At 37.5% G+C, this 25126-nt stretch overlaps 3 protein-coding genes, 1 long non-coding RNA gene and 1 other non-coding gene across 7 annotated transcripts; 2 read left to right on the top strand and 3 right to left on the bottom strand.

Annotated features, from left to right (window-relative positions):
* The first annotated feature begins 84 nt into the window (after positions 1 to 84).
* On the top strand, positions 85 to 2561 carry atraid (all-trans retinoic acid-induced differentiation factor). The gene is made up of 7 exons (XM_043219463.1): positions 85 to 215; positions 369 to 496; positions 584 to 652; positions 751 to 822; positions 1205 to 1326; positions 1419 to 1519; positions 1604 to 2561. The coding sequence occupies exons 1-7, from the start codon at positions 123 to 125 to the stop codon at positions 1706 to 1708; spliced, it is 690 nt and encodes a 229-aa protein (XP_043075398.1). The 5' UTR covers positions 85 to 122; the 3' UTR covers positions 1709 to 2561.
* An 8-nt stretch (positions 2562 to 2569) lies between these two features.
* eif2b4 (eukaryotic translation initiation factor 2B, subunit 4 delta) lies at positions 2570 to 9422 on the bottom strand. Of its 2 annotated transcripts, XM_043219453.1 has the most exons (14): positions 9308 to 9422; positions 8794 to 8831; positions 8353 to 8536; positions 7521 to 7718; positions 6903 to 6985; positions 6729 to 6770; positions 6193 to 6284; positions 5482 to 5596; positions 5307 to 5383; positions 5090 to 5192; positions 4885 to 5012; positions 4627 to 4804; positions 3397 to 3577; positions 2570 to 3312 (listed from the first exon to the last, which is right to left on the bottom strand). In XM_043219453.1, exons 1-14 carry the CDS (start codon positions 9354 to 9356, stop codon positions 3113 to 3115), a joined length of 1668 nt encoding a protein of 555 aa, XP_043075388.1. In that variant the 5' UTR covers positions 9357 to 9422; the 3' UTR covers positions 2570 to 3112. The 2 variants fall into 2 exon arrangements, with proteins under 2 accessions (XP_043075388.1, XP_043075389.1); XM_043219454.1 differs by lacking the exon at positions 6729 to 6770.
* Positions 9423 to 9668: 246 nt separating this feature from the next.
* On the bottom strand, positions 9669 to 9751 carry trnal-cag. Its single transcript has one exon. It is a non-coding gene; the product is annotated as a tRNA-Leu (tRNA).
* Positions 9752 to 12052: 2301 nt separating this feature from the next.
* Positions 12053 to 14481, bottom strand: LOC122325152. Of its 2 annotated transcripts, XR_006247259.1 has the most exons (4): positions 14355 to 14457; positions 13958 to 14053; positions 13692 to 13840; positions 12053 to 13001 (listed from the first exon to the last, which is right to left on the bottom strand). It is a non-coding gene; the product is annotated as an uncharacterized LOC122325152 (long non-coding RNA). The 2 variants fall into 2 exon arrangements; XR_006247258.1 differs by having other exon boundaries at positions 13958 to 14481.
* A 4847-nt stretch (positions 14482 to 19328) lies between these two features.
* LOC122324400 (nucleoside diphosphate kinase 6) lies at positions 19329 to 24552 on the top strand. Its single transcript, XM_043218774.1, has 6 exons — positions 19329 to 19430; positions 19583 to 19771; positions 21077 to 21176; positions 21607 to 21646; positions 23173 to 23333; positions 24172 to 24552. Exons 2-6 carry the CDS (start codon positions 19658 to 19660, stop codon positions 24318 to 24320), a joined length of 564 nt encoding a protein of 187 aa, XP_043074709.1. The 5' UTR covers positions 19329 to 19430; positions 19583 to 19657; the 3' UTR covers positions 24321 to 24552.
* The last annotated feature ends 574 nt before the right edge of the window (positions 24553 to 25126 follow it).

Below are 25126 nucleotides of genomic sequence, written 5' to 3' on the forward strand. Positions count from 1 at the left end.
TTGTCTCTATTGAAATTTCAGTGAGAATTGCAAAATATTTGCGCCGCCTTGTTGTCACGAACGGAGTCGCGGCAATTGGACGTCACATGATCTGTGAGTCACATGATTTTGTTTAGGCGAAAATGCCAGCCAGCGTTACCGCATCTATTTATGTATGTACTGTTTTTATTGTTTTTTTCGGTGCATATGTCGACAGCCAGGATACTGACGCGAAGGTGAGGCAATTCGCAAAATGACTGTAATGAAACAATACTTGCATGCTGCAGTAGATAAGTTACATTTGTGCCATTTCTCATCACGGTCGTAAAGTAAAACGCTGAATGTTTGACATAGAATGTTTGTAAAGCTTTCACCTTTGTTTCCGATAGTTATGTCAAATGTGTGAAGGGACTGTACAGCAAGACAGTCCTGTCTGGGATTTCTGCCTAACGAAAGGCAGCATTAAGGGTCGCTGCTGTTTTGGGAATAACACCAGCGATGTAGACAGCATTATAGGGTAGGTGAACTTTCTATTCTTTTACAATTGTTTTCATTATTATGACATTTATATTTCTATGCATAAATCTGCTCTGTGCTGTTTTAGGTTGGACTTGGCGAACTGCTCTATTAGTCATGTAGAGCACTTGTACAATTCATCCACAGCCTTCATAATGTACGTACCGGAGCAGGTTTATCGTGTATCTGTGTAAAAATCTGTCATTTTTATTTATTAATAAATCTAATAAATGTTGTCATTCTGTCTTTTCACAGAGACCTCTCCAACAACCCGATCTCCAATCTGAGCGATTTCATATTTCTGGGTTTCAGCCATCTTACCCAACTGTAAGTTACGCGTGATACTTTATACCATGCTTATAACAATCTGGAGATCAGGGGGTCCGTGGAAAAAGTTTAGAGAAAATACATAATCAGAATTAGTAAATGTATTTAAAAAACAAAAAACAAACATGCATTAAAACAAATAAAACATTTTTACATTTAAATACAAAACACATCTAACAGCATGCGCAGTGGAAATAATGTAACTATAATAAAGCAAAATATTTTGTGTATTTGTGATTGTTTCACAGAATAATTTGGGTATTGTGATGATATTGATTTACCCAACGGATGTATCCGTTGCATTTAAAACATTGAAAATAGCTCTCTTCTCTCTCTCTTCTTCTTCTCTCTCTCTCACTCTCTCTCTCACTTCTTTACCTAGTTTGCTTCCCTCAAAACTGGAGTGTCCAGGGGGCAATGCATCATGGGAGAAGGTTGAAGTGAAAAACAATGCCAAAATCTGCAAAGGACAGAAAAATCTTTGCAATCAGACTGTGCAGATGCGTGAGTAATGATTAAACTGGGATCTTAGTTTACTAAAGGGAAAAATATTCACGTATTTCAATGCATTTCTCGATTCTGATTTGCCTCCTCAGCCTGGGATTGCCCTGAAAACTCATTCTGCAGCCCATACGGGCCAGGTTTCTTTGAGTGTAGCTGTCTGCATGATTTCCATGGATACAAGTGCATGAGACAGGTGAGAAATTTGTCAGATCATCCCAAACAGGTTGGCCATTACTCTTTCATCACGCACACGTTCATCGTTCTTTAATAATTGCAGGGCGAGTTTCCTATAGTTAAGGTGCTTGGGATACTAACCGGAACCACAGTTGTGCTTTCAACATTACTCTGGTTCACACAAAGACGAAAGGTCAAGAACACTTGAGTTTTAAAGAAAACTGACCGTTGGGCTGACAGTGGAGCCACAAAAGCTCAAGTTTACTGAAAGTGGTGCGGGAGACACCGAAGAGCTTCATACACTGGACGGTATGAACCATCTGCAGAACATTTGAGTTTCTTGTTTTTTAAACTTGCCTTTTTATTTTTAAATGCACACGTTTGTACACAGTTTGCGAAATGTTGTTTTACTTTCCTTTCACCCTCAAGGTCCTTAAATGTTTTATTTATACATTTTTTAAAATCTTTCATGAACGCTGACACGTTTTTACAGCCTTGACGAGGCTGGTCTGCGAAGGAAAAGCTGCCGAAGTCACTGTGTTTGGAGGGCAGCCGCATTTCTGACTGATGTTTAGACTCTAAACGTGTCTAAGTGAAGCTGTATTTTAAAACTGATTAAGTAAAAATATTTTGTGTGCTTTAAGACAAAAATGTAAAGATGTTTACTTTGTTTTTTTAAGTGTTTATAGGACAATAGTGTTTTAAAAAGACAACTGATTTTAGAGATGAGGAAGTGGACGTCTTAGGTCTGTTGTTATTTGTGAATATTGTAGAGCGTTGCTGTCACATCCTGCTGTTTGCAGGTGTCAAATGTTATATCCTAACCGATGATCCTTAAACCTCTGTAACTGTATGCTTCTCTCTTTTTGGCAGCGTGAGAGTGAAGAATCTGTTTTATCTGAGATATGCAGACAGACACTAATAGTAGAAAACTGACATACGTAAATAACATTACGCAGGTTTTTGTCAGTGATACAGTGTTGTGGTAATGAATTCAGCATGTACCTTGGCAGCCTGCTACTTAAAATAAAGATTTGTCACAATATCACAAAGAATCAGCCGACAGCAGTTTTTTTTTTTTTTAACTAAACAATTTATTTTTTCTGTAGCGTTTCCAAGGTTTTGGTAATACAAACAAAACCTCTTATGCAACACATTCAGCTTTTGCATGATCTTACACACATTTGCACCGTGTTCTTTTCCCTTTTTTTTTTCCACATCTATGAAAGGACTTCAGCAACAGTAACTACCCAAAAAAGGACAATAGATGTTTCTTGCATTTATGTCCATGCACTGACCACTGCGGTGGGCCAAAACGTTAGCATTTACAGACACTTTCTTGAATTTGGTGGATCTGACGCAAAAACAAAGCTACCTTGAATGTTATCTTGTGTACAACAAGTGCTAATTCTCTTTAGGTGGACTTTTTTAGAAACTGGAATTGAACCAGTGATACAGTTTGAAATTAAATGGATCCCACTAGTGAGGACATAAACTAGCTTTATTTGAAAAGCTTGATCCATTTCATAGACATGTTTATGGGGTGCCAGAAACTTGTGTGCACAAAATCTTATGTGCAGATGCAAGAGGGAAGCAGAACCTGGTTGGCTCTTCACTGATCTACGTTCTTGACTCGCAGTACCACAGGCACGGAGGTGCAGGGGATCATGCCCAAGTCAGTGATGACAAGATCCACAAAGTCTGGTGGGGTCACGTCATATACCAGGTTCAGAAGCCCCAGTGATTTAACAGTCTGCCAGTTCTCTAGGTGGGTCTTCCCATTTCTGGTCACTATCAGGTCATCGGGGTCATCTGTAAAAAAATATATATATATTTTTTAGTGCATATACCTGTATATTTCACTCAGAAAAAACCCCCCAAACATGACAGAGTTACCTAATTCGTTGGATACAAAAGAGTCAGTCTGCACTCGTTCACAGAACTTGTAGGTCTCACAGCAGACCAGCACTGGTACGTTGTAGGCCTTTGCTACCAGGGCAATTTGGGAAGTTCCCACACGTGACATCACGTATCCATTAGCAAGGAGTGCATGGGCACCAAGAAATACCTTGGATACCTGGAAATAAGAGCGCAGAGTCCAGCTTCTGATTGGGCTTTCAGACAACAATCTGATTTAAATGACAACATAAAAGGCAGGATAACTTTAGTGCAATCACACTACCGTTCACGTTTTGTTAATACATTTATTGAGCATTTGTGCATTAGATTGATCAAAAATGGCAGCAAAGACGCTATTTTAGATTTCTATTTTTGAAAATACTGTTCTTTTGAATGATTCATCCTAAAAGACAAAAATGAAGGAACATGTGACACTGTGAAGTAATTCAACTTTGCCATCACATGAATGAATTATTAAATTATTTTAAATTCTACTATTACTCTGTTATTGTCGTTTTACCGTATGTTTGATAAAAGGCTTTTTCAAAAACATTGAACATACAAACATTTTGAACAAAAGTGCATGCTATTTTTAACAATTTAAACAAATCAAAACTTTGCAGTGCCATATAATCATTTGAAATAACACTAATTACCATCTAGTATGTCCGTAATAAAAGTACAGTTGTATAAAGTGCACATGCTGTTCTCAACTTTTAGGCCCAGTTTCATAAACAGAGCTTTAGTCTAGGCCAGGATTAGGCCATAGTTCAATTAGAACATTTAAGTAATTTTTTATAAACATGCTATACAAAAATGCGGTACTGGTGTGCATGTTAAGACAAAACAAAGGTGCTGACGTTTTTTAAGATCAGTCAGTGCAAGTTTCTTTCAGTTGAAACGGTCCAGATTTACATTTAGTCTAGGACTAGGCTTAAGCCTTGTCTGTGAAACCAGGGGTTTGAGTTCTTAAAGACAGTGTTTCAAACTGATAAACCCAAGCAGTTATAATAGTTCTATTAACACCATCAGTTGCTACTGTGTATTGTTAAGAACTAAAGTACCGAACCATAATTAAGCTGTATTTTTAGCCTCTGCCAATGTCACACACACACACATAATCAATCTTTTGAAGGCTCACGCACTTTAGTAAGAAATCACCTTACCTCGCAATGAGCTAAAAATAAAAAGTGCTTGCAAAAAGCTTTAGTGAAAAGAATGACTCACTTCAGGCAGAATGTAGGACAAGGCAGATATGAGCACATAAGTACATCGGATGCCTTTCTTCACCAGACGCCTCAGCGCCTCTCTGCCCTCCAGTCTGGGCCGACTGTCCACAACTATGACTCTGAACTTCCTCTGCTTTTCGAAAGCTTCGCACAGAATGTGGTTGACAAGCGAAGAGCTGGGAAAAGACGCCTGTTAAACCCTTCTGAACGAATCCAGACTATCACAGAATCCCGTAAATGAACTGAAAAATCTTACCAGCCATAAACAAGAATGACGTCTCCGTTACTTATCTTCTCGATAGCATACTTAGAGATGGCTTCAGAAGCCAAAATGATCTTCTCATTTATGTAACTATCGATGCATTCCTGCAGTTTCCCTTTGGCCTGTTGAGAAAACAGAAAGTAACAGAAAGAGTACTCTATGTTAAGGTCAATTAATAGTCACTCAGTGACTGTTTTACCTCTTCTTCTTTGCATTGACTCGGTATATTTGAGATTTCCTTCTTGATGTATTTGATGGCATTGCCCATGCTGGCTGAAAGGGGTCGGCACTGGCTGAGAAAACTGCAGGCATAATAAGAATTTGTTAAACATCCGTTTCCGTGTAAAATCAGAGATCAAATAAGATATATAGAGGTGAGCTCGTGCTTTATCAAGGTTACAAAGAAGAAGGTTTACCTGATATAGGGTGACAGCTTGTTCACAAGGTCCCTTGACAACTCCTCATTCGGAGGTGTGCTGTAGTCTTGAATAACCTATTAAAAAATATTTTTCATAGATGCTATAAATGAATATGCAAATATAAATGCTAACTTAAAATTAAGAACCACTGAGCTATTTTATTATGCATTACCTGTTTAAAGGCATGGAGTAGGGCCACAGATCGAGCATTGGATCCTGCTATAATGCCCTGAGAGTACTGCAGGCCCAACCGAACAATGGATGGGTGAATAACTGTGGCAGGGATGCTATAATAAAAGCATATTAAATTAGCCAAGCAACCGAATCATATAGGGTTTTGTTTTCCACTAAGGATTGCATATACTGTAGTTTAATTTTCATGATAATTTCCCAACTTTTTTTTTTTTAAACAAAGAAGCTGATGCATTCAAGTGATCGCAATACTTTTATATTGCAGCAAAAGATTTTTATATCAAATAAAAGCAAATAAAATAATTGTGAAAAGAATCCTGAAAAAAATGTGTAATGATTTTCATAAAAACCAGCACAACTGTATTCAATATTGATGATAGTAAGAAGAAGCATTAAATCAGCGTATTATAATGATTTATGAAGAAAGATGCGACGCCGAAGACTGGAGTTATGATTGTTGAAAAAGCTGTCATAACACAGGAATTACATTTGAACGTTTATTCAAAAGCAGTTATTTTAAATTGTAATAACATTTCACAATATCGCTTTCCTTAATGGATTTATGATTAAATAAATGCGGCCTGGATGAGCACAAGAGACATCTTCTATTAACATCTGACCAGATTCGCCCTTATATAAGCCCATCAAGACAAAATTATAACTAAAGTAGAATATAGATCGTTTATAATACCTGATCTGCTGGGTGGGAGGGTGTTTCCGGCTATATTGGTGTAGATGTGAGAACAGGCTGACCTTGTATCCATAATCGGACCTTAAAGGAACCTAAGAGAGCAGAAAGAAGAGCAGCACTGGACGTGAGTATCTCGTTTGCTCAAGGTCAAATGCTCTGGAGGTCACATCCTCCCTCCTCAGGTCAAGAGCTGAGGCTGCAGCAGAACACTGTGCATGAAGACATACGTGAACAATGCTCACAAATGAAGAAGGCCTCCACAGTAGACTTTGAAAGCTTTAAACTAGTCAACTAAAGCTACATCTAATTACATCCACGACTAAAATAAATCACACTCAAAAGTTCACCCACATAGGACATCTAGCTCATCACATGAACACAATGCAATGATAATAATCACAACGACATCACCTCCAGCAGACATTAAAGCCAAGAAGAATCAATAACTTTCACCAAGAATAAAAAAAAAAAAAAAAAACACATTACACAGAGAGGAAATTCAACAATACACTGCACACAAAAGTGTGGAGCCAGACCTTGACTCCAGTTACATTTAAACCGCATTCCTGCCCTGACTTCTGTAAGACATGGGAAGGACCCGGGTTAAAAGAAAACGCTGCGAAAAAGGATCTCAGAAAACACCTGGATGAATCCATCTTCTGTCGATGGGCAATAATCAGACGATTAGAACAGACAGATGTTTGTCTCACCTGCTGCCTCTCAAGCTTTTTGGCCAACTTCTTCAAAGCAGCAGGGTCGTCCACCTGAACGTGCTCCGGCAACCTTTTCACTACTAACAGGCAAGAAATAACAAGAAATTAAAATGAGGTTTGGTCGTTTTTTTTAAAAAAAAAGGAATATACTGAAATGCTTGGCCAAAGACTGGGCCAGAGGCACAACATCCCATGCATTTAGTCTTTTTTTGCACCATTGCGTAAATTAAACAGCCAAACAGATTTTTAAAACACTGTTACAAAACAACAACTTAACCTTAAAATTATTACATGTGTAAAAAGTATCATTGGTCATTTTTGAGACCCCCCGCTTGAATCGTGTATTTTTTTTTTTACTGTAGTATAAACTGCAGCCTTGCTGAGCAAAAGAGTTTTTTTTTTAAAACACCCAGTCTGAAGACTACGAGCGGGTGTTAGGACACATGCATTAAGGAGATGTCGGAATTATTATTGTCTTGCTTTTTTATTTTATTTTACAACACTAACATTACTGAACACTAAAGGACCTCTTGCACGGCTTTTATTTTGGAGGAACCCGCGTGTGTGCCGCCGTGTAAACGACTCAGGAATAACCTTTCAGAAGCAGAGAAGTACCTGGCTGAAGCTCACTGGGGGTAGCTTTAGGCTTGCTGGAGGCGGACTGCTGCCCCCCTTCTTTCTTGCCCTGTTTCGACGCTCGCTCCGAGTCTTGCCGTGCCCGGCGCTCTGCTCTCATCTCCGCTTTGCTCTTGGCTGGCTTCTCTGCAGCCGCAGACGATTCAGACGCGGACGCGTTCACAGGGGCAGGAGCCACTGGTGACATACAAGGGTCCAAATGTTAAAATGCACACACACAAAAAAACCGGACATTAACGGTTTTGTGTTTACACTTGGCAGGTTTGATTAGATTCAAATGAACTCTGGTGAGGTTCAACAAACAACCGAAACCTCGTCATGGCTTCAGAGCTTCATCTGTGTGTATGATGGAGGATTTCCTGACCCAATTTCACTTTTTATAACCTCTCTTGTAAGCTATCGGATGGTAAAAATACACACATTTATCCCAGCAAACAGGATCATTTGGTCCCATCAGGTTGACGCTTTTGTTTTGTATTTTTAAGTGAACCAGGAACTAAATACATGCCCTTTTGATTTAACAAACCACAAGTGGAAACAAATCCTAAAAGCATTTTACACCGTAATCATGCATGTTATTACATATAGCAGTAAAAAAATATTTGTTGTTGTTAATTTCTATCCTACGAAAAACAACAGACAAGTCTATTAATAAGACTATTAATAATATCAATTCAGTCTAGATCAGAAAAAATTAATTAGAGCCTCAAAAATAAATAATGTTTGCACAGTTAATACTATATTAAATATATTAAATTGAATTTTAATCAATGTAAAAAAATGTAAACAGCAGCAAAGCAGGCTGAAGTACCTTTATGTGCTGGGCTGTGTGTGGCAGGTTTTGATAAAGCTGGTACTGATGCTTTCTCCTTCTCCTTCTCTTTCTCCTTCTCCTTCTCCGAAGGACCCTTGTCATCCTTTTTATTCTTTTTATGCTGCTTCTTCTCTTTTCTAAGACGCTGCTTTTCTTCTTTGGTCAGTTCCTTGCCCTCATTCTAAAGAGAAGAAGAGGGGACTCAGTTCTCATGGTTTTAAACAGCCCAGGGTCTCCGTAAGCGAACGGACTGCCTCTTAAAACCTAGCCAGACACCTCGTGATGCGCAAAAAGCCGTCCACATCGCTAGGTTTTGAGAAACAGCCATTGTTTGGTCAATTGAAAAAAAAAAAAAAATCACATTTTTGTGCAATGAAATGCAATCGATTGAATAACGAACGTCGTTAAATTACATAGAAATAAAAAGACTTGACCTACCTTCGCCCGCACAATATCTTGCAACTTTACATCTTCCCCTATGACACAGGGAAACAGGGAAAACATTAAAACAGCTCTTCATTTGCATAAACACCAGCGATAGGAGACAGTAAGTGACCGAGAAGCCAGCACAAGTTTGAATGAGTAATGCCTATGATGACAGAAATCCTCTTTGCAGCGTTATTTCATCATGCCGCCTCACTCGATCTTGACCAAACTGGAAAAAAACGTCGCGGAGAGATCCAGCTCGTGTCGCACACACGTCCGGTTACACGCGCAAACGACGGAGACCGCCGCGGCCGTGTCTGTGCAGCTCGGCTTCGGTGCGTTTCAAACGACAAAAACGGCATGATGTAATTTCCACTATGCATATGTCAAGTCAGCTGTGTCACGGCGGAGTGACGGTCACACGGCCGCACGAGCTCTCCCTCAGCGGCCGAACGCCACCGCCCGCTCACGCGCTTAATTCAGCAACAGCACGCGCTAAACAAAAGTTCCGCTCCGCGTATTTTACCTGTAGCGTGGTTGATGCTGTCAACCTGTCTCCCGTCCGAGTCCGCCATGTTTCATTTCTTCGTGACTTCGCGCTGGTAAACTGACGCGGAAAAAGCGGTCGGGATGAATTACGCCGCCCTCTAGCGATTGAACGGAGCGAGACGCCTTTCCTTTATTTTTCGCATCGTCCGTGAAAGTATTATTTACGCACCATTGAAAACGGTACGAGCTGCAAGAAAATAGTAAAACAGCGAGTACGGTACTTGTTAACGTAGTTTTAGATGGAGTTTATTAAATAGACGGAAAACGGTCGCTTTCAACAGCAACATGTTCTCCTCGTGAAGAAAAGAGAAAAAAACGAATAAGAGAGAAAAGGTTGTTGTCAGAAGTGGGATTCGAACCCACGCCTCCAGAGGAGACTGCGACCTGAACGCAGCGCCTTAGACCGCTCGGCCATCCTGACACGCTGAGCGCCACCACGTGATCCTCTTAAATACTAAATACGTAAATAATCATAACGTTTTTAGTCCCGTTTTATGCGTTAACATGATTGTGATTAAAGGATACAAATGAGAGTGCTTTATTAAACTGACGTTAACTATTTAAGTCAGCGATAACTTGTAAAGATGTGATCAACAACTTGTCTAAGAATGAGTTGAAACAAGCGCTATTTAATAAAAGACAGTATTTCAACGTTTAAAACGCTGAAAACATCTAACCGCGACGATCACCGGTTTAACAGTTTAACCAACTGCGAAACATGTTCGCTAGGTTCTCTGTTAACGTTCCTACATGTTCATTTATGCACATTTTACCTGTTAGCATAGTTGACACTGTCAAGCCGTCTCCCATCCGGGTCTGCTATATTTCATTTCCCTCGAGTTTTATGAAAGGGATTTGGGAGCACTTCGCTCGGCTGTGTCCTTATCTCAGCTGCCTTTCACTCGAAATAATGCAGCATTTAAGTTACTACTAATTGAAGACGTCTTCGTTTGTTTCGAAGCCCCCAAGAGCCCTCTGCTGGTCAAAGAACTGTACATATAATGCAAAAAAGTGCAAAAAAGCAACATGCTGTAACAGATAAATGTTAAAGATAATGGTCTGAAATTATGGTCTGATTAGTTTTTACAAAGTTAGACTCCATTCTAACAATATGTTAATGTTTTATTTGCATACTGATGTGATGGGTATATTCTGGTAAAATACATCATGCTTGTTTCCTTGTTTCAGTTAGTTTTGGGGGACCTGGGTGGCAAGAGCCAATCTTTTTTTTTTCTGAGCTACATTTCGCTTCATGGCTTTACAAACGGCATAAAGTTGCGGGGTGTATTTTTTATGTTTACTAAACCCAATAAAATTATATTACAACTTTATACATTATATTATTATTTTTTATAATGGTTGTTGTTATGGATATTTATAATTTGTTTACCAGATTATATCTTTGGTTCAGCTAAATATTTAAAATTCTTATTTTTGCATAATAAATATATGCAAATTCAACTAAACACATAAAGATCACGTTGATTAAGCATCTTGATACTTTATTTACACATTTTTGGTGAAAATACTTAAAACAACTGAATACATAGCACACACATTAGGCTTTATACATTTTAGGACAGTTACTGTAACTCCAAAATCAACACTTACGTGACTTACGTGAAAAATAAATACAATTATTAAAAACATGTCAAGTTAATACAGGATGTGGTTTTGTAAACATACACATTTTTGCCTTCTTGAATATAGGTGTACCTGCTACACTAAAACTGTGTTTGGACTGCTTTCGCTTAGAAACAATGTTTGGATGCTCATTCCGACGGCACCCATTGACTGCAAAGGATCCATTGGCGAACAAGTGATGTAATGCTACATTTCTCCAGATCTGTTCTGATGAAGATAATGAATGCTTTTAGTTTAAGGACGGTTATTGAAACAGAGACAAACAGAGTCTGCCTGCTTCTGCTGTACCGTCTCCAAAGAAGCAGATCATTCCAGGCTCTGGGTATCATCCATAAACAGTTGAAGAAACAGTGAACTTCATCTTCTCATACAACCTCAGAAGCTCTGTCAGTCTCGTCTCTTCTCTGTTTGTTAGACACGCAGCAGCGTCAGAGAGCCCTGAGAGCACTTGTCCGGTAAAAACACTGCTTTCAATGCACTGGTTTTAATGTTTGATGGGGATATACATGTTTTTTACACTTTTTACGTATTTTTATTACCTTACCCCAAACCAATATCCTATATACAAAAAATATATTTGTTTGATTTATTAAAAATCACTTTGATATCAATATGATGTCAAATACTGATGTAATGCTGTAACATCTTTCTAAATCCAGTTTGGATGGCGATTTCTTCCCGTGGTAATATGTGAAAACAGAAAGCTAATCCCACACTAAAACTGGTTTAATACGTTCAATTTAAATGTTTTTGAGGTCAGCTTGATTTGAACATTTGATCTGGGTCTGATATCAATTTGACTCAATGTCACTGTGAAGCTTGTTTCCCCATGGGGACATAAAAAAAGTCCTCACAAGGTCAAAATTCACTGCTATTACTGTCCTTGTGAGGGCAATACCAGGGCCACTCAAACACATTAACTAACATGAAAATGTCTCCTACATTAAGCCACTTAAGGTCAGGTTCAAAAGCAAAGCTTAGAAAGCTGAGACATGGTACATAGTGTACAGGTACAGACAGACTATTACAGTGCATTCATGTTTGGTTTATTTCATCAGTACAATCATTGAGTGCTAAGGCTGGTAATGGACAACTTAAACCTGAAACTCAAACACTTCTCATAAACAGGGTACAAATGAAAACTATTTTGTTCTTTCAACAGTCAGTAAATGAAGCAACTTAATTTTTATAGTATGTTTATCATTAACTGAAACAAAAATGTAATACAAAATAGAATTAGATAAACTGTGTGTGCATTTTTTTAATGAAAAATGAGGACAAATGTGTATAATGACATGGGTATAACATATGTATGAATGTGATTTTTCAGGACTTTACCCCATGTCCCCACTTTTCAAAACGCTTATAATGCGTATTAAAAATCTGAAATAGCAGAAAGTTTCCTGTAAGGGGTAGGGTTAGGTGTAGGGATATAACACAGTTTGTACAGTATAAAAACAATTACACCCATGGAACTTTTCATAAAAATAATTGTGTGTGGCCTTTTATTTCATACATTTCATAGGATCTGCACAGTTACAGTTTCATGAAAATATACTTTTAAGATTTGAAGTACACGTTCAACGCAATTCAAAAATCAATACAACAATCAGTGCAATTACGCACTTATTAAGCTTCCTTTTCACAAGTGAAAGGCAACGAATGAAGAGCTCGGGGACCGAAAGATTAATATAGAAAGAATAATTAATTAATATCAGAATTAAGAAGGAGAAAATTAATCCAACATGAAAAAGGAAAAAACTTTATTGAATTTTAGAAGAAACAAAAACCATAATGAAAAAAATAGGGTTAGTACATTTTAAAAAAGCAGACTGAATGATTGTCTTATAATCTGTGCTCTATGTTGGCTGTATTCACGACGCAGTAGCTGGTTGAAGGGGACCAAACCTCGCAGAAACACCTGACTTGGTTCCATTTGACCAGCCACAGCAAGGCGTGCTGCTTCAGACAGAGAGAACGGCAGGAGCTTATGTTCACGAGTTTGGCAAATCACTCTCGCTGCTTACCTGTTGAGAAGACAAAGGACATTTAAAAATAAAACGAAATCAGCTTGGGAGCCCCATTTACAAAGAGTTTCTTCAGTAAAATATCCCAGTAGTTCCTGTGCCATTCAATGGTTGTGCATTACCACTTAAGTTTAGCATTATCGATTAATGCCTTTTTGTTTAATGTGCTGATGGTCAGGAAAAGAACGAGCGTCTTTTTTAATAAAACCCGTAAGGTGTGTGGCTCTCAGACAGCTGTACTCTGTCCATCTGCCCTGGATCTTCAGTAGCTACGGGTCAGTGAGAGATGATCAGGGAGGCCCCAAACGTGTGTCTATGTCCAGCCAGCTGACTACAGAAACAGCTTTACCTGATCCAAATCTTTTTGGATCATAGAATACAAATTTTTTTTTCACATTTTTGGTTTAGTTTAGGTTGAATGAATCATTATATGTCCACCATGATGTGTTTCTTTGCATGCTCCGGTCGTGAGGTGATGGATTCCCCCTGAAACCACACACTTCCTTACATTCCATAACTCGAATATTCATATGGGCATATAAGGAAGCATGTCATCACAAAGGGCAAATTTTGGTTTCCTCCCAGAACAAAGTTTTCAGCGAAATGCACACAGAAGAGATACATTTTTTACACTTGCATGTTGAATGAGTAATATTACAGCTCAAGTGCGACAAAAAAAACTAAATTTACCTGTATGTCGTTATCTCTTCCTTTTTCATCATCATTTTTGTTTTGACAAGTGTCCACAGACAAGGAACATGGAGGTTAGCCAGCCAAGCAGGAGAGGACTAGCACTCGAACACCTTCTCACATATAAACAGACCCGAAGCGTTCTCATTCTGCCACATGGAAAGCTTAAAATTCACAAACTGCCCCCTTTTTACTTCTGACTGATATACAGTAGATCAAAGACAAGCTATGACACCTCAGGTGAAACGCCAGTAACACGCTCATACCTCCACTTCCTTTAACAGCGCCATTTCCGATGGCAGAGGTGTAAAATCTTCCATTTGCTCCCCTCGTAAAACAGAGATGTCACCCAGCATCTCCGTCTGAATCAAAATGAAGCTATATATAACGTATACAGCGCTACAGTATGTAATTGAAAACATTCAAAGAAGCAATTTTAGTTCTGACGAATTGCAACTCGCTTATCCCAGACATGAAATGGGCTATCTGAAATAATTCGCAGACTTTTAATCTCAACTGCCTTGCCAATTAAAGGACGAGAAAAGACTTTAAAGCAGTCTCAGATGTTGTAATTAGCATCACGTACTAGCCTACTCTAGTTCCGAAAAAAAACACAGCCTAAAGCCAACTCAGTCTAGCAACGAATCGAAGCTCTCCCCACACCTTTGCGTTCCCATCTTTCCTCTTCTGCTGAGTGCTAAGTGTATCGTCCTCTCTGCTTGACTGGTGGATTCTGCCCAGGCATGGCCACATGCTCCCGGCCTTTTCAAGCGCTCGGCCTCCCTTATACTCCCCCCTCTGCCCCTGCGGTCCTCCACCTGTTGGTGTCCTTTAGAAGCCAGGGCCTCTCCTATGCCTGCTGTCCAACCCAATCAGGGCCGTGACAGGGGAGAGCGAGCCTGTGAAATCACACCTCTCAGCTGTTCACACTCGCCTCCAGACACCCTACACCCACTGCTCCCCTTTTTACACCGAATTTCAATGGCTCCTTTAGGGAGAGAGAAGAGAAACCAGGAAACAACTGCGAGCGAGTGACTTCTGTACGGTGGTGGTTAGTAGTCACAGGCAGCTGAAACAAGCTAGTGTTACTACTGTTAAATAGTTAAATAGGGATTTGGTAAGGTAGTGGGCTTTAGGCTCAAGGCTGTAAAGATTTGGGATTAAGATGCTTCACTTTACTTTGATAAATGGCAAGCACAGTTTTTCTGAGTATCATTAGTAGTGTTTAAATGACAACAACATTTATTTGAACAAAAATGAATTTGAACATTTATTTTGTGGGATTTTTCATGACACTGGGCCACTGGGCCAAAAAAGTAAAAAATCTCCTAAAACAAGAAGACATTTTCGTTTTAGGACAACTTAGAAAACGTTTTGATCGACTGCAAATGTTTACTAGTATGTATGCATATATATGGCAACAAATGTTTTTGAACATTTTTATGTAGTATTTTTCATAACAGTGAGGTCTAACTAAAAGCATATATATAGTGCTGTCAAACGATTAATCAGGATTAATTACAAATTAAAAGAATTTTGTTTGCATAATATATGTATGTTCTGTGTTTATTTATTATGTATATATAAACACACACACAGACTATATATTTTGAGAATTAGATTTATATTCATATAATTTATATTGCATACAAATACATTTAATATATAAACATATTTTTGAAATACATGGTATATACAGTATACAGTATATATATATATATATATATATATATATATATATATATATATATATATATATATATATATATATATATATATATATAAAGATCATTACGTTTACAAATATTTTTTTATTTTCAAAGTAATTTATTCCTGTGATGATAAATATCACATGACATATTCAGAAGTCCTTCTAATGTTGATTTGCTATGTGTTAAAAACAGTTGATCTGCTTTTTTGGAAACAGTGAGGCATATTTTTAAGATTCCTTGATGAATGGAAAGTTCAGAATAACAGCATATACAGATAAAGATATAGAATGTTATGTAATATATTTAATATAGAATTTTCAACTAAATTATTTGTATTGTAAAATCAAATAACAATCCAGGTAACAATTCAGTCTTATAACAGACATGTAAACGCATCCTAAAATATACAAACAACTAAACGTTATTACACAAACAGTTGTCCATTACATAATTTTCATTGTGGATTGTTAAAAATCAGTGATACTCATTTCCTTACACAAATCTTTGAACTGTCCGTATTTGCAAAAAGCTTGATAACCACATGATTCAATACCGAGCCACCCACAGAATGAACCCGACCTAGTTCTGTGGAGGAAATGGGAGAGGTCTCAGTACATTTTCCCCTGCAACAAGCATGCCAGTACCCCTGAAGTCAGCACCTGTGATCTAAAAGAAGCCCAGGCAACAGGAGACCCAGGGCCAGAGATGGGGCTTACTCTGAAACCCAACACTCCGCACCCTTTTAACAGCATTAAACCACCACAAATAGCCAGCAGCATTGCTCTCCTCAGGAATAGTACCATGCGTGCTCAACAATTACTGTTTCCTGTGGCTGCACATGACAGTAACAAATTAGACATCTCCATCTACATCATTACAGAGGATTACAACATATGCCATCAGTAACAACCACAGGTCGCTATACACCTGTCAGTAAAGATATCTTCGCTTCTAAAGCTAAGAATACGCCCTAATTTCTCATGATCCTAAATAGTTAACTGTTTAAATGGGCATCAGGTTTAAACCAGAATCCACTGAATATGAAAACATAAAGCCACCATGATCAGTTGTCATTTTCAGTAGCTAATCCCATGGAAGCTGTGAAACAATTGCAAGGGTGTGTCTTTAATGCTCTACGGAAACAATACGGAGCAAGTGTTCACTGGGGTCAGTGGCAAAATAGAGAACGAGGGAGAGAGAGAACGCTCAGTGTTTGAGGAGAACGTAAGCTCCAAATCTGACCGCTCTGTTTATTTTTAACACAGGCAGTCAAGATGGGCCCCACGGTGCTAATAACTTTGTTCCTCTCTGTCACTAGCATTTGGCCAGCAGCATCCCAATTTATTCTAAGAGGTCATATAGCTCTCTCTTTTTCCGGAGGCTGGCATATAATTTTCAGGCTGTGCAATTTAAACAGCTGATTCCCAGGATACAGACGAACAGCACAGGACATAGCTAGCTATCATTTTTATTTGCATTTCTACGCTATAAAACAGACACGACGATACTGTGGTCGTCGTGTTGAATGGAGCTTTAACCATAGATTTCTTAGGGCTCTAGATAGTCCCAGTTTGTATTAGGTGTTTTATTAACTAATTGTTGCAATACTGTTTTCATGTTGCATTGTAAAACACTTTTGCTGTTATTTAGGTGAAATTACAGGACTGGTGGTATGGTTAGGTTTAAGAGTGGGTTAAGGAGTATAAAACGTGTAATTACAGATGTAATTAGATGCAGATTTATTTTAAATGTACGTGCAATTTGAAAACATATATGTAAAGAAGAAATGCACTGCATCAAAAGATTAATCTAAATCTAGTAATAAAGTACACTTAATATGCAAACAGAAACATGGTTCTAGAAAGACCAAGGTCTGTACTCAAACAATAAAGTATGGCACTAACAACAGCAAGGACATTCTGTCAATTTCCAGGGGAGACGAGAACTGATAAAACAACAACAACAAAAACATGTAATAACTTGAATGCAATGTGCAAATAATTAAATGCAATGTGGGTGTTCTGTTTTGCAGATTGTCATAACCCATAAATGACATGGTTTCTTAAAACAATGGAATACTATCTGTTTAATCTAGAAAAGTAATTTAATGTTTACATAATTTACAAATATAATGTTTAAAAGAGACACAGGGATATCTTAGACTAAAAGGGAAAATATAAATGCAGTTTCATTCAAAGGATGAATTTGTATACTTAAAAAGATGGTTCATCCGAACATCACAATCATATTAACATTTACTCACCCTAATGTTGACCCAATCGGCATGACTTTCTTTCTTCTGCGGAACATAAAAGAAGACATTATGAAAATGTCTTTGTTTATTTCTCCCCCGCATACATATCGAAAGTCACAATGACTTTCATTATATGGAACACTTCAAGTATTCATCAAAATATCTTCTTTCACTGAATGTCTTGTAACGAAAAAGAAAGTAATTCACATTTTTAGAGTTGTGTGAATGTGTGTGTGTGTACTTGTATTCACTAGTATGTTACGGGGACCAAATGTCCCCACAAGGATAGTAATACTAGGCAGTTTTGACCTTTTGGAACATTTTTAGATCCCCATGAGGAAACAAACTTCAAACTGAAAGAAAATCAAAAAATTCAGAAAGTCGCCTATGAGAGGTGTGTTTATGTAAATGCTATAAAAACCATTACACCATGATATAAATACCTGTGTGTGTGTGTGTGTGTGTGTGTGTGTGTGAATGATACACATGATTCCTTGTGTAACGTGAAAGTCACCAACATGCATTTAAAAGTGGAGCTGATTAAGGCACACTATAATTCTTCAGCTTTAAAAGTGCTGTCCTTCCTTAGGACAGTTGCTCCCACTGAGGTTGACACAGCTGTCTGTGAGAGCCTGGTGCTGCTCTGTGAAGGATGGGAATAGAAAAGGTCAAAGGACACTTGCATTTCAGTAGATGTCAAAACAGGTGCTAGCAAATTGAGGTAAACAGCTTATTCCCTTCCCCGCAAAGATGCTCAAAATGAAGATAAATCACTTTGTATGATGTATTTCTGGTGGTAATTCATAACAGAGAAGCATTTCTGTGATTTTCTGTGAAGTGTAACTATATTTTTCCAGTCACAAGTAGTCTACAGCTTTAGTAAATGAAGGCTAGATATTACTGAACAGCAGACCAAATGGTCATACAGCAGGAAATGCACCTCTGACCCCGTCCCGTCACTCCTTAAAAGACCCACATGAAACAGGCAGGGTGTCAAAACGGGATATGCGTTAGTTCAACTGGTGTCAGCAATCTCACTGAAAAGTGGGGGGTTCCCAATGAATGAAGGTGAGCGTTGGTGGTCAGGGTAAAGTTGGGGTAACCAGGTCAAAACTGACATAATCACACCGACTGACAAATGAACAAAGGATTGCAGGTGTGTGAAAGTCGAGGATTCAACATTCAGGACAATTTCCTGCAACAATAAAAAGTAATATACTGCGATTTTGGTGTAGTCACGTCAGTGTTAAAAAAAAATTCAGATGGTCTGTATTTTTGTTACTGCATCGATATTCTGGGATTGAAGCAATTGTCATATGTTTGATGTCAGATCCTTTTACATTAAAACCCACCTCACAAAAGTAAACATGAATTATATTAAAAAAAATCCCCATTTTTATTTAAAGTTTTCCATAGTATTGCTACAAAACTGGTTGTTTTATACACGATATATTTGATCAAACATAATAGCTTATATTATATATCACTAGAATAAGAAAAGCGCGTTTAAACAAGCATCAGATATTATTATTATTATTTTATTCGAGGTTCAGTTTGTTTGATTAAAAACGATTGCGGCTAGGTGTCAATCTGTACAATTTCTGACAGCAATGCAACTGAATATCAGCCAGGGTTAGCTGAAATAGCAGGATTTTGATGAGAGTATGCGCTCCGTAACTTCCTTGTTTACTAGCGGCCAATATGGCGGCGCCCACAAAACCGACAGCGCGGGACACGCTCAGCGTAGAAATCAAGCTGTATTCTTCATGAGAAGTCAGTTTTAAATCAAACGTAAACGCCAGCTAAACTATCGAAAGTTTCTCTCTCTCGGTCGATCGCCTGCGCTGTATTGATTTATTTATCTTATCGCGCTGACGAGCTCAACTGCAGCTGTGAAATATTCACGAGAATTCATATTTGTTTAGGTCTGCCGGTTAAATACGCTTAAACACCGATCAGATGGAGCCGGAGCCAATTCACGGGAAAGCATAAGACAATTGATGCTTTTCGGGTCGTTAGCAGGCTGCGCCCCAGACATGAGGTGTGTGAAGGCGCTGCAGCTCACCCTTGCGGTGGTCAAACCAGATGCTGTGGCCCATCCGCTCATTCTGGAGGTGAGATCTCACTAGCCTCCACCTGTATACACGTATAAACAACAAAAAACCTCAACGGACTATGTGTGCCATGCGTCAAGTGGATACCTAGCGTTTGAGTCCCTCTTGACGACAGTCTTGGGAACTATGAGATTTTGATAAAGCCAAGTTACTACATAAACGTGTGTATCTTTTTTTGTTGTATTAGTTTATGCATGGAACACAGATTCTTAAAATGGGGTAGGTCTCCCAAATGAAAACGCAAAACAGATTTTTTGAAAGAATGGTCCGTTTAAATGCGACCGTTGGTTGCTATTGCTGTGGACAAAGAAAGAGACATTTCTTAAAATATCTTCTTTTATGTTCCGTAGTATAAAAGATTAGAGAATTTAGATTTTAATTCATAACTGTTGAAAGAATGAATTCAAATGAAATATTATAAGAAGTAATAATCTGTATACATTAAATATTGATATGTTTGTTTGTTGTGTGTTTTAAATCGACAAGTTTCAGGGCTCCTTCAAGTAAAGATGTTAGGTAAAAGGGGTTTGGCTGACAAAAACAGTTAGGGATGCCTGGCTTTCGCAGTCAAGGTTTAAGCCTAGTCCTAAACTAAAATGTAAATCTGAGCTGTTTCAACTAAGAGACTGATCTTAAAATATTGCACACTAGTAATTTAATTTTTGTGCATTCATAAAATTGCTTAAATGTTCTAATTAAACTTTAATAGAACTTTTTTGATCTAATCCTGGCTTGCTCTAAGCCCAGTCTGTGAAACCGGCCCATAGTTACTTACCTCGCTATAAAACCTATGTCTAGCCCCAGTCTACCCCCATACCCCCAGGTTAGCCTTTTGTTGAAGAAAGGTGTCTTGCAATTCAAAAATACGGAGGCTTAAAGCTACATAATAATTTGTCTTTATGATTAAAATGAACCAGTGTCTTGCCTGATTTAATTTCCGCTGCCTGTCGCCTCAAAGAGATAAAGGTGGCCTTTAATTAGCAATAATTTCCTCAAGCAGCGCGGTCTGAAAACTGATGCCCGTGCTGTTTTCTTTTCCACCACCAGATTTTAAATGTAATGTTTGTGTTTGAGTGGGATGTACTTTCGTTGCTCGGTCTGTAACCTTGTTCTTTTGGAGACTAAAGCTCTTAATTAACTCTTTGTCGTCTTGTTGCTGAAGGCAAACATGCAATGAAAAGACCTACAGCAAAACTGTAAGAGGGCTCCATCAGCGTAGAAACACATTTTTACCGACAATAAGTTTTGAGAGATGCTGATGGACATAGGAAACATTTGCATATATAATGTTTCTTTTTATTTCAGGCTCTTCATCAGAAGATTCTCCAAAACTTCCTTATAGTCAGAAAGAAGGATCTGATGTGGAGGACAGAAGAGTCAGAAAGGTTTTACGCTGAGCATGCAGGTAAGAAAGAGTCTTTCTTCCTATAACATCCGCTGCATGAATGAAAGAGGCCTGTGTTTGTAACAGATTGAATGGTTAAGTACATGTGTGGGTGGGTGTCAGTGTGATGCATGATTTTAAACAGGGTGAGTCATAGTAAAGGCTTCACACAACCTGGAGTTATAATGTTGACACAGCATGTGGAGAGAGAACACGTTACTCACTCTCAGCTTATCATATCCTGCGTCCAAAGAAAAGCAGCTGCCTCGCATTATATGTCTGTATTATATATGCAAAAACCTTTCAGACCACATTAACAGATTGAGGCAAAATCTGCAGCGTAAACTACATCACGCTTGTTGCCTTATTTCTGGCGGACAAACTGATCAAAAGTTAAATCAAACGATAAAACGGCAACGGTCGTCATCCTTGACTGTTTTTGTTTTTACAGGACGTTTTTTCTATCAAAGACTGGTTGAATTCATGTCAAGGTAAATGTTTATCGTCATTTCTCCGCAAATCATAAAAAGTGTTAAAAATATTGCTTTTGTAAAGAAATAAAATAAAATAAAAATTGTATATGTTTGTTCTGCGAAGGAGCAAGTAACAGGTTTATATACACATATATATTTTTATATACAGAATTGTGATATACAGAATGTGTGTGTTTTCGGTTTCATTTTAATTTTAGTAATTTTGTATTATTTGTTTATTATTATATAGTTTATTAATTTGATCACATTTCATCAGATTTCTATATATTTAATCCATGAATTAACTAGGTTATTTCAACCAAAAAAAAAAAAATATATATATATAAATTATATAATTATATATAATTATATATATATATATATATATATATATATATATATATATATATATATATTTTTTTTTTTTTTTTTTCTCAGGTAACAAAATGTTTTTAAGTTTAAGTTACAGTATATTCTTTCATGATTTGATTGGTTCAGATCTTTGGTTGTCATAGTTTTGTGTGCATTTTGCATGAATTGATTCTGTTCTATCCCGTTTCATCTGTTAAAGTTGCCCTTTCATTCAGACGTTGAAAATGTGTGTACATATGAGGAACTACTGCTGTAGAAATTCTTGCAATAACTGTGCGTTATTTTACTAGACATGCATTCATGAAGTCAGTGGTTAACCACGGTTGACTCTTAAAAACAATTTTTCCTCAAATTACCCTCTGAGCTGTTTATCCTCCAGCTTCACAGACGCTATTCATCAAAGGACCTAAATCGCTATTTAGCTTTTTGTTATACATTAATATTAATATACACTAGCATTCAAAACTTTAGGGTCAGAGTCGGGGGTAAAATCTTAAGACGCTGAAGAGTAATGGGCTGCTGAAAGTTCAGCTTTACCATCCCAAAAATAATTTACATTTTAAAATGATGAAAAGAGAAAATGGTTGTTTCAAACTGTACTGTACCGTATTTATTATTAAATGCAGTCTCGGTGAGCAAAAAAAAAAAACATTAATAAATGTTACTGACCCAAAACATTTAAAGTGGTAGTGTGTTTTAAATGAATGTGAAACTACAGATGCCGCACCACTCCACTTCCTCTCGAAAGGAATAATTAATGCAGATATATGATCTTTCATCTGTGGAGAGAGGGACATCAATGCTGGTTGTTAATGTAGTGGTTGATCCAGTTTAGACAGTGAGGCCGACGTTACCATGGCACCCTGTCCTCAGAACATGTCTTTGTCTGTGAAAGATAAAACATTAGCGCAGCGCTCAAACTGACCTGCGTCTTTTAGTCTACGTCAGAGTCATTTCGAAATAAGCAGCTGATTATCCCTATGCTTTTAGTCCCATTTGTGTTCCAGCAGTGCCGCTAAGCCAGCACTGCTCATCTTTTGTGGCTAGGCTTGTTTGTACTATTGTCGTCATAAAAGAACAAAAAGTCATATTTCTCTTTATCCATCTAAGCGAGCACGAGGTTGTCACAGCGCCTTGCGTAATCCTGCTGTTTGCTTATATTCCCACAACAGTGGCCCAATGAGAGCATACGTCCTAGCCAGGGAAGATGCTATCACTCACTGGAGGGGGATGATGGGTCCCACAAAAGTGTTTAGAGCTCGCTTCACTGCCCCGGACTCCCTGCGTGGCCAGTATGGGCTGACAGACACCAGAAACACTACTCATGGTTCAGGTGGAGTAACGCTTTTCACAGCTCAGCAGTTAAAGAAATTGTTCACCTTAAAGTGAAAGTCAGCAAAAATATACTGTTCCTCAGGCCATTCACTTTAGAGATCCATTTGTTTCTTCATCGCAACAGATCGAGCATTCGCTTTATTTGCAGTGGATCCTCTGCAGTATATGGGTGCCGTCACAGAGTCCAAACAGCTGATAAAAACGCCACAGCAATCCACTGTGGCTCAAGTCCATCAGTTAAAAATATTGTGAAGAAGATGCCTTTTGAAATTAGAACTCAAAATGCAATTTCTCTAACCATAATAATGCTTCCTCCAGTATAGAAGCAGTGGTTTAAAAGAGTTCTTAACGATGGATTTGTTTCTTACAGATATGCAGCTTTTCACATCTTGAGATGTTAGTTAATGTACTTGTGTTGATTTACTTGTGGATTATTGTTATGTTTTTATCAGCTGTTTGGACTTCTGTTGTGACGGCACCCATTCACTGTAGAGGAACCGTTAGTGAGCAAGTGATGTAATGCTACCTTTCGATGAAGAAACAAACTAATCTAAATCTATTAGGATGAGTGCGTTTAAGCAAATTTTCATATTCGAGTCAACTTTTTCTTTAACTAGCTAAATTGACTAGATCAACTGAATATCAACATTTCATTTGATCAGTTAATAAGCTCTAGTTATCTGATGTAATGCGATTTAATGTTTTTAAACTCTAAATAAATCCTAGACCATAACACTAGCACGTTTGATAGGCTGACTAGACTATTGTAAATGGAAAAAAAACCCCAAAAAACATTCCTCTAAAGTTTCAGCCTTTTCTTGTATTCTATCTTTCAGATTCTGTGCAATCTGCCAAGAGAGAGATTGCATTTTTCTTTCCAGAATTCAACGCAGATGAGTGGATGTTAAGAGAAGAGCCACGTTTTAGATTGGGTCTTACTGAATATAATGAGGAGAGACAAATTCATACGCTCCAAGACATGTAATGGTCATGATGGTGGTCGGCTGGTGCTTTTACAGTGCTACAGTAAATGTGAACGTTCACCAGATGTTTCAGCAGTTGACATTTTCTCTGCATTACCATGTTACTTTTTTGTGACCACAATATATTTCTACCACAGCTCTGCCAACACCGTTATATTAATTTGTATGTATTTATTTGTATGTATAAATTAATGTTTGTATTGGATGTCAATAAACTCTGTAACTCTAAATACAGTTCTTTTTAAGTTTACACTGTATATCTGTTCTAAAATACTGACGTGAAATACTAATACGAAAAAAAAAAATAAATAAATTAAAAAAAAATATATATATATATATATATATATATATATGAGACAGAATTCCTTTCCATTTAGGAAAATTTGTATATTACGTCTTGTTATGATTGTTCAATGTACATTTGACACTTTTAAGATTCCTTAAAACGATGGGGATTCATCTGAAATTAATTCATAATTATATAATAATAAATATTTAAATTTTTCTGGCAACCTCATTATTATTTAGATTAACTTTTCAGTTTAACGTTTCAGTAATTTAACAGTTTATTCGTTAGGGACTAGAAATGAACAATACATTTTTAAGTGGATGTCAGTTTATTGTTATTCATTGTTAGTTCACTGCATTATAATGCATTACCACAAAATATTTTTTATCTTTTATTAATATGATGCATATTTGTCAGTCATACATAAATGAAACCAGAATGGGATTTATGTAATGCTACGTAAAATAATTATTTAACCAAATTTGTTTTAAATGTGCAATAACCAGGTTTCTAAATATT

The sequence above is a fragment of the Puntigrus tetrazona genome, chromosome 20, assembly GCF_018831695.1.
Source record: "Puntigrus tetrazona isolate hp1 chromosome 20, ASM1883169v1, whole genome shotgun sequence".
NCBI lineage: Eukaryota > Metazoa > Chordata > Actinopteri > Cypriniformes > Cyprinidae > Puntigrus > Puntigrus tetrazona.